Source organism: Megalops cyprinoides, chromosome 3, assembly GCF_013368585.1.
Source record: "Megalops cyprinoides isolate fMegCyp1 chromosome 3, fMegCyp1.pri, whole genome shotgun sequence".
Taxonomy (NCBI): domain Eukaryota; kingdom Metazoa; phylum Chordata; class Actinopteri; order Elopiformes; family Megalopidae; genus Megalops; species Megalops cyprinoides.
In genome coordinates, this window is record NC_050585.1 from 20,752,427 (window position 1) to 20,762,013 (window position 9,587).

The 9,587-nt window shown below is 44.0% G+C and overlaps 1 protein-coding gene across 1 annotated transcript; it reads left to right on the plus strand.

Moving 5' to 3' along the window:
- Positions 1-4,265: 4,265 nt before the first annotated feature.
- zgc:77262 (uncharacterized protein LOC402952 homolog) lies at positions 4,266-8,751 on the plus strand. The gene is given in 3 exon segments (XM_036524932.1): positions 4,266-4,413; positions 5,762-6,493; positions 6,495-8,751. Coding segments are annotated over 2 exon segments (1,005 nt in total). The 5' UTR covers positions 4,266-4,413; positions 5,762-5,896; the 3' UTR covers positions 6,903-8,751.
- Positions 8,752-9,587: the final 836 nt, after the last annotated feature.

Consider the following 9,587-nt stretch of genomic DNA (forward strand, 5'->3'; position numbering starts at 1 on the left):
TGAGATCAGGCAGAACTACCTCAAGTGTACCTCTTCATATTCTCTGTAATACCTATTACAGAGCTATTGTTTCTTGAACTACACTTTTAAATTTGTTGTTTTTATTATCTATAACCCTGCTGTTGAACTGAAACTGGTTTAAAGGTCATTATCTACGTATGAAGACAGTACTATCTTTCAGCAAAACGGTGTAAGAAGGAACGCTACCGCAGGTCATTCATCCCAACTGTAGTCAGACTGTTTAATAATACCATTGGGCAATAAACACCATCACTTTTTTTTGCACATCTTTTCTGGTTGCACACGTGTCCTGTAGTTCTCAATTTTCTACTTTCCTGCTAATATATAGGTTGCGTTCAGTGCTCATTTTTACTTTTAATGTACATTTATTTACTATTTTATTGGTTCTTGACTATATATATATATATATATATATATATATATATATATATATATATATTTCTTTGTATTTTCTTTTGTATTTTTTACCTTATTGCACTTTGCCACTCTTGCCTTTTTACCTCTGTCGTAATGCTGCTGTGACATGTGAATTTCTCCGCTGTGGGATCAATAACGTTCTATCTCATCTCATCTCATAAAACCGACACAGGTGCTCCCTCTAGTGTTACATGAAATCAACTGCAATTCAACTAGTACTCCGGTCTCACGCAATTAATCTGTGATAACAATTCACATTTTCCACGCGTCACTGTACATTTTACCACGTCCATGACCTGCCCAAGTGCTGCTCTTAACTTTGGAGTGACCCAGAACTGCGTCCCCAATCAGGGCATGGCTACCCCGGCTGCCAGCATACCTATGGCATCTCCGAATGCTCCAATTCAACTGGGTGTTTATGATAGGAATCTGTAGTTTGTGTTGAATGTGTTCAGTACGTCTCTGAAAATGGGTAACATTTCAAAATTCCTAAAAATTAGAGGTAAATTTTTTAAAAAGTAACTTGAGTATGATCACTTAGACATACAAAATGACATTTAAAGTTTTCTCTAAAAATATGTAAAGCACCATGAAGGCAATATGATTAAAAGATTTAATCTTTTGAGTTTGATTTAATCCAAGGACCAATTATCTGATCCTCTCAGAGCTTCTTGTCTTATCTCATTTTAACTCTCTGGCCTGTAATTATGCCTCATTTTCATGTTAGCATTTTGAGTAAGAAAGTCCAATGCTTGTAGCGGTTAAGCAGTGGTTTCTTTCAGAAAATGTATTAGGAGAGGTTCACCAGGGGAAATGCGAGGGACGTGTGGCAAGGTCTTAACAGCATGATGGGCAGAGCTCAGAAAGCAGCCAAGATATAGTGCCCAGCCCCCGCCTCCTTCGCAGAGCAGTTGAACACCTTCTACACCAGGTTCAATAGGACTGACCCTATGGAGGACTGGACCCCGACCAACACCAGCTATGCCCCTGCACCAATCAGTGTTGGGGAGTGGAAGGTCGTTTCCATCCTCTCCAAGCTACATCCGAGGAAAGTTCCTGGACCGGACAGGCTCAAGGGCCACGTACTGAAGGAGTGTGCAGCTCAGCTGGGAGGTGTGGTGGCACAGCTTTTCCAGCTGTTCCTGAACTCTAGCTTCATCCCCAGGGCATGGAAGGAGACAACCATCCCTGCTCCCAAAAAGCCCCATGCCAAAGCCATGAATGATTTCAGGCCTGTGGCACTCACCACCACGGTGGGTGAGAGTCTGGACTCGCTCCAGTTTGCCTACAAGGCGAAATGGGGAGATGAGGATTGCAGCCTAACTCTTCTAGATACAGTGGCTAGGCACCTCGACTCTCCAAACTCATATGTCAGGATTTTATTCATGGACTTTTCATCTGCTTTTAATACAGTAAACACAAACATACTGGCAGTATGTGGACACTATGGTCCTCTACTTCCAGGAGAGCTCCCTGGAACTGAACATCAGTAAGATCAAAGAGCTGTGCTGTGGGGGGCGCCGGGCACCTGACACCCCACACCCTCTCTCTGGACCACTCAGGCTAGAGGGGCAGGTGGTGGAACAGGTCGAGATCTCTAAGTACCTGGGCGCTGAGATTGACCACCACCTGTCCTTCACACAACATGCGGACGGGGTCTACAAAAAGGCCCAACAGCACAGGAGGCACATACAACAAATTATATTGTATGTGCTGTGACGTCACCCAGCACCCCAACCTTCTCCGAATTACTCCAAAATGGTCTCGTTCGTTTGTGCTTCTATGGATTTGTAGATATAAACATTGTATTTTTGGGCGATGAGGTCACCCAGCACCCCAACCTTGTCCGAATTGCTCCTAAATGGTCGCGTTAGTTTCTGCTACGTTTGTGCCGGTTTGTGCCATGATAATTTTCGTTCGTGTGGTCATGCTTTGGATAAACACTGTACTTCATGGCAAAAATTCTGTGACAACTTCCAGAACACTGCTTTCTCCATAACGAAGAAAGTGGGTTCTACTGTTCAACGTTTTGCTGGTTGGTGCCCTGAAAAAACTTACATTACATTATTTCCCGATAGGCCTACACAGAGCGCTTCAATGCCAAGAGCAATAACATTACATGGGATCCCAGTAAACTTACGTTGCAGCGCTATTTGGAAATATCCAACACTTAAAAATGACAAGCACTTGTAGCTGTTTTTTAAGCCAGCTAATTACTTACAAGGCCTGAGTTGCATTTGCTAATTAGCTGCTTAACGTTAGTTACATAGTACAAACGAACGAGACCATTTTGGAGCAATTCGGAGAAGCATGGGGTGCTGGATGATGTCATCGCACAAAAATATAATGTTTATATCTACAAATCCAGAGCAGCACAAATGAATAATTTTACGGCACAAACGTAGCACAAACGAACGAGACCATTTTGGAGCAATTCGGAGAAGGTTGGGGTGCTGGGTGACGTCATCGCCCAAAAATGCAATGTTCATATCTACAAATCCATAGCAGCACAAACGAAAATTTTTACGGCACAAACCGGCACAAACATAGCACAAACGAACGAGACCGTTTTGGAGCAATTCGGAGGAGGTTGGGGTGCTGGGTGACGTCACAGCACATGCAATATAATTTGTTATATCTAAAAAACCATAGCAGCACAAACGAAAATTTTTATGGCACAAACGTAGCACAAACGAACAATAATACCATTTCAAACTTTTTAAATACTTGGGGTGCCAACTTCACGCAGGTACTATAGAGACATGGTTTGATAAGTTCGGTGTGGAAGAACTTGACTGGCCCGCACAGAGCCCTGACCTCAACCCCATCGAGCACCTTTGGGATGAACTGGAACGGAGATTGCGAGCCAGGCCTTCTCGTCCAACATCCGTGCCTGACCTCATAAATGCTCTACAGAATGAATGGGCACAAATTCCCACAGAAACACTCCAAAATCTTGTGGAAAGCCTTCCAAGAAGAGTGGAAGCTGTTATAGCTGCAAAAGGGGGACCAACTCCATATTAAAGTATATGTATTTGAAGACAATGTCATTACAGTCCCTGTTGGTGTAATGGTCCATATACTTTTATCCATATAGTGTATGTGCAGATATATTGTAAAACATAGTTCTATAATTTCATTAGCTAGTTAGCTATGTAACTAGCTAATGAAATGTATCAAGTTAGCTTGATACATTATTTAACTTCATATGTACAAAGGTAATGCAAGGAGATCTCCATGTGCTTGTCACATGTGTGCCACACTATCCTCTCTTGGATAGTCAGAGGGTGGCATGAAGAATACATAGCATTTACAGTATAAATGACATGATATCCAATTTGTATAAAACAATCAAAGTTGCAAGGTGGCTGCAAGCCATTTGTAAAGTTATTTTGTGTCAACTGTTTCCTATTTCACTGACATTTTCACTTTATGTTTATGGAAAGCATCACTTTCATAACAATATTAAAACATTGCATCTACATCACCAGTCTTGTTTAGAGAGTATAATCTGGTTACGTCACCATATTGGCAGACACCGTGGAAAAATGCCACTTAGCATATAAATTGTATTACAAGCGGTGTACAATAAATAACATCCCTGCGAACTTGACCAACTGCTGACTGATTTACGTGCACACCTATGTTGTAGACAGAGCACCGCGAAACCTCAAATATGGCGTCTTGTGGCTTCAATATCAGATGCTAACATGATGACAACCCACACGTTTCGAATCCTCACAGTGAAAACCAATGAAAACCCATACATCTCTGCTGATAACCAATTAAATTGCACGCATTAAATGTTTCGTCTCCGCTTCATTTATGGACCAGGATTATGATCCGCCTTACCCTTTGAAACAAAATGATGGCGTGTGTTCGATTGAGCTGAACGGATGACTTCTGTGGGAGTTTCAGTTTTTTTTTTGACAGAGGATTCCAGGAAATTGCCAGGCCAAACTGAATTAACAAGAGGTGACGTTGTATTTGTGTTCTCAATTTTATATACAGTCTGAGCTAACGCTGTATCATGTACCTTGCTAACTAGAGAAAATGGACCACTCTCCTTTGTTTAGTTTTGTGTTATTGTTACCTGACTCTAGCTAAAATGTGAACTCGGAAATGTAATGGACAAAGCTATGGTGGCTAGCTACCCTGCTAGCTCAAGCTAGCCTGACTATCAATACATTTACTTCATTCATTCTCACTGAGGCCTAACGTTACAGTATGACGTTAAACGTTCTTCTGCCCTGTTTTGGGAGATAGCCAGATAGCTAGCTAGCTTGGTCAAATATGATAGTAAGTTGTCTAACTAACATAATAGCTGTCTCATGCTAATGTGTTGTTTTCGCGACACGTCGCATGTATTAACGTTACCAAGCTACGTTGTGAAGGTGGCCAGCTGACTGGTGTGGTGTATGCGGAATGACGTGTTTAGATTTGTGAGGTGTAGCTAGCTAGCTAACAAACTTGCCATGTAGCCAGAACACTGGTTTTTGTTGCAAATTGTGAACATGTAAATAAAAAGCTGGCCTGTCAGATAAAGAAGTACCTACTTATTGGTGGCGGGCAACTTTTGTTTCGCTTCTGACAAATGGTAGATGGCTAGTCTTGCTAGCTAAGGTTAGTGGTTTCGTTTTACGCTGCATGTTTGCTGTAACGTTAAAGCTCATTTTCTTTAACACGCCCGGCTCTTGCGGTGGGTTTAGAATTTAGGTGATGGCTAAGTTGATTGACAGCTACCAGACATTGTGCCATCTTGTTTGAAAAGTATGATAAATGCTGACGTTAGCTAGTTAGTTAGCACGAACTAGCTAGTTACTTGCTTTGCTAGCTAAGTTGACAGAAATGTAACTACCTCTCTACTTAGGTTAGCTAGCTTTATGTTTTAAGTAACGTGCGAAAGTTGCTTTTAACTGCTGTTTTTTTTTTAAGTTTTATTTGTCATCTGAGTAAGAGTTTATATAGGCACTGTTTAAATTATATTAAAAGTTTTAAGGTCTTGAATGTGTGGCCAGTATCTTGAATGATTTTTACAGTGCTGGTAAGTCACAGATAATGAGTTTATTTCTGTAAAGTGCAGACTAGTTAATATATTGAGTGACTAAAGACACATTTATGAGGAGTATATTGACTAGAATTCTGACATTAGCCTTCATTCAGCAGATATTTTGTGTATTTTTACTTTGAGTTTGTTTCATTTCAGTGCAGTGAAGAAGTTGCATGCATAATACGATTAGCTGTAAACAATATGCTTGTATTGATGCATTTGGGTGTAAAAAATAATTGTTCAAAACGTCTCTCTTATTTTTCCTCTTGGCAGGAGCTGTGGACACTTTTTTAAAAAGCACACACCCAGGCCTTGGGGTATAAGCCGGGAGAGAAGAGAGCGGGACATCACACTGCACGCTTTTATCTCGCACACACTCATCCCCTTGTTATCAGAACTGGGACAGAGATGGTGAAGATCTTTGTGGGCAACGTGAACTCCTCGACCACTGAGCAGGAGCTGCGTGCACTGTTCGAGAAGTATGGCGAGGTGTCGGACTGCGACATCCTGAAGAACTATGGCTTTGTGCACATGGAGGAGGAGGAGGCGGCTCAGAAGGCGGTCTCCGCCCTGCACAAGCACGAGCTCAACGGGTCCCGCATCACCGTGGAGTACGCCACCACCAAGGTGCGCAATGCCACCAAGATCTACGTGGGGAACGTGCCCGAGGGCGTGACTGCCAGCAAGATTAAGGAACTGTTCCAGCAGTACGGCAAGGTGGTGGAGTGCGACATTGTCAAAAACTATGCCTTCGTCCACATGCAGCGGGAGAACGAGGCCCTGGAGGCCATCTCAGAGCTCAACCACTCAAAGATCGAAGGCCAGAAAATCTTCGTCTCCCTGTCCCGCAGCAACCAGGCCAAAGACGGCCGGGGGGAGGACTTCCCGCCCCCTCCCCTGCACTATCCACCCCACCCGCACCACCACCCTCACTACCTGCCCCCTCGGCCCCCACCTGGAGACTACTACCCTCCCCGCGGGCGCCTTCCCCCTCCCCCTCTCCCTCCCCCCCCCTCCCCGTGGTTACTACGAGCGTGAGCTCTACGAGAGGGGTGTCCGCTATGACCCTTACGCCGCCTCCTCGCGCTACTACGAGCGGGACGGCTACGACCGCCGTCTGCCCCCACCTCCCCAGCGCCCTCTCTCGCCACCCCTCACGGCCAGATACTACCGCGAGCGGAGCCCCTTGGGGAGCCGACGGGCCCTCCTCCCCCCTCCTCCACCACCACCTTCTTCTGCCAGCTATGCCCGCAGCTACGCCCGAAGTGGCAGTGGCAGCATGGTGCCCCCTCCTCCTCCACCCTCATCCTCCTCCTCCTCCTTGTACCATCAGCGCTATTCCCTCGGGTCAGGGTTTGACAAAGATGATTACTTTGACGACAAGTACAGCAACGGTTTCAGCAGGGGCTACTGAAAGCACCTTTTGAGAAGGGCCGTGTGAGGGGTAATCAGTTGGTGGGCTTAGGGTAAAGGGCAGCATGTCAGGAAAAGGTGGGTGGAGCAGGGAAAGCGACGGTTAAAAATTTGTAATTGTAAATAGAGCATTTTAGGATAACAGGTAATGAAACTAATACTGTAGATTCTCATTAAGCTGTAGGGGCAGAAGGAGGATATCAGGAGTTAAACACAGCACACATTAACTTCATATGTAAAGGTTTTTTTTTTGTTGTTTTTTTGCTGACCAAATCAGCCTTTGGATAATTTTTATTTTTCAGTATGTTATTTCTAGATGAGGCTGTAGAATGTGTCTTTGCATGCTAGTTTGGAGCGAATGAGGATATTTGACTTATTTACTGTATTGATGTTGAAGGGGACTCTATTTAGGGTAAGATTAATATTTTTTATACGTGGCATGAAAAATGTATCCAGTTGGAAGTGGTTTTTCAATAGTTGAGGTCGTGCATAACATGGTCACGTTACAATAGGGGAAAGGAAATTTGGCTAGAAGGGTGGCAGTTGCACTAACTCTTGGTACATGGATGCTGAATGGTGTGGCTGCTCGTGGGAGGTTTCCTTGTGGCTCCTTGTTTTTATAGCCTCCTGCCCGAAGCCTGTCGACTGAGGAGCTGTAGCACGTAAGATGATAATTACTATTTTCAACCAACCCCAGCTCTTACCACCCTCCCTTTCTGAACCGTCTTAACACAACAGAAATTCACTAAGTCATGTTTCTCCCTGTGTTTCTCTGCCTGTCCTCCCTCCCTCCAGCCATACCTTGGAGGATTCATACGTGCCCTGTAAGAAACGAGTGTTCAGATTGGAGAGGCGTGGGTGTGTATTTGATTTGGTATACATGGCATGTGTGTGGTGAGTGTGTTGGAGTCAGGACCCAGTGCTGCTGGGTGGGGTATAAGTTAAGGAGGTTGGGGAGGTTTTTTGTCTGTTTAAGCGACACGACAGAGCTGTCTCTCAAACTGGTGGGCAGATCGACCGACCGACCAACCAGCCAAACACATTGCAACGACCGCCCGCCCGATCGACCACCCGCATCACAACACAGCCCCGTCCCGACCGAAAAGGGAACCGGCAACGCCTCATAGGATAAAGCTCCGACACCGAAACGCAACTCGAAAACGAACAAAACAAACAGTCCTCTAAAAAAAATCGAAACGGCCGAAAAACCTGTTCCGACTTCTAGATACTGCTTGTCCTTTTTTGGTTTATTTTTTGCTAGCTAAGTTTTTGCTTTTTTTTCTTAGGTGGACGAATCGCTCGCCTCTGTAGAGTGAAACAAGTGGGTGTGAATCTTTGTGTTCCCTGGATTTTAATACCAGTTCTTTCTTTTAATATTACAATAAATCTATTGACGTAGCTGTAATTCATAGTAGTATTCATGGGAGTCACTCTCCGTTTGAACTGTTAATTCTGCTCTTCCTGTGCACATGTCTCTCCCAGCGTTTGCTTCTGTTCATATATTGTTAATTCTGTTAAAAATTTAATTTAGCTAGCCTGCAAGCCGCCTCAGCCCTCTGGTGAAGAAACAAAGCGTTCTCTCAATTCTTCCTTTAATTTTTTTTGTTCTTTTTGGACTGTCCTCTCTTCCCGGTTATGTTACTGTTACGGTTGTTAGAGCTTTGGAACAAAAATCACTTTTGCTTGTCTTGATTCTTTTTAAAAATTCTTTTTTTTAAAACTTAGAGTGTCTTTATCAGCCGCCTAAATAAAACTTCGAATTCTCTGACTCATTTGATCCCGTCACGTCTTCTTTCATATCGATTGAGATGGTAAACATTTGTTCACACATTTGGTTGAACACCGAGACACACGCAGGCACGCACACACATGTTAGTGCAGCGTTATTTTTTGGTTATTTCCTCATTTCACTACGTGTCCGTTCCCCTTGTGGCAAGTGGTATTCCTTCTGGAGTGCAGATTGATGGTCTCATTTAGAATATTTTTGTATGGTGAAGACTCACCTGAACAACAAATATAAATCTTTCCATCACAAAGTTTTGAGCAAAGTTGTCTGCATCCACTGTCAGAGATGCGTTATGTTGTTTACAAGAACAAGCAGGTGAGGTTGGAGTCCGGTTATCTGTGGGGTGGGGTGGTAGTGATTTGAAGGGTATTTTTACATACCGTGGAGAGACTGGGCAACAGAAAGTTATCTAGGGATATCTTGGAAGGCCTGGTGGTAGAGTTTGTAAGCTCTACGGAGGTCTCTGTTATGGTTGAGCATCTAGTAAGGCCTGTTTTAGAGCTGGAAAGCTCTACGGAGATCTACATTATGGTCGAGCATTTAGTAAGTCCTGCTTGTAAAGTTGGAAAGCTCTATGGAGGTCTGCATCATGGTTGAGCATCTAGTAGGGCCTGTTTGTCAGTTGGGAAGCTCTTCTGAGATCTACTTTGTGGTTGAGCATCTAGTAAGGCCTGCTTGTTGAGTTTGAGAGCTCTGCAGAGGTCTGCATCATGGTTGAGTGGGAAGTGTCATGGTAAGTTAAATAATTTGATAAAAAGTGGGCAGGAGCCAGAGCTCACTCTGTGTTTCTGCTGTTGTCACAGAATTAGAGGTAGGCCTGACACATGCACAGCTCCCAAAGGGGGCCGCTTGTCATCTGTGTGTGTGTCTAGAACCACGCAAATGCACAGTGTATTCTGA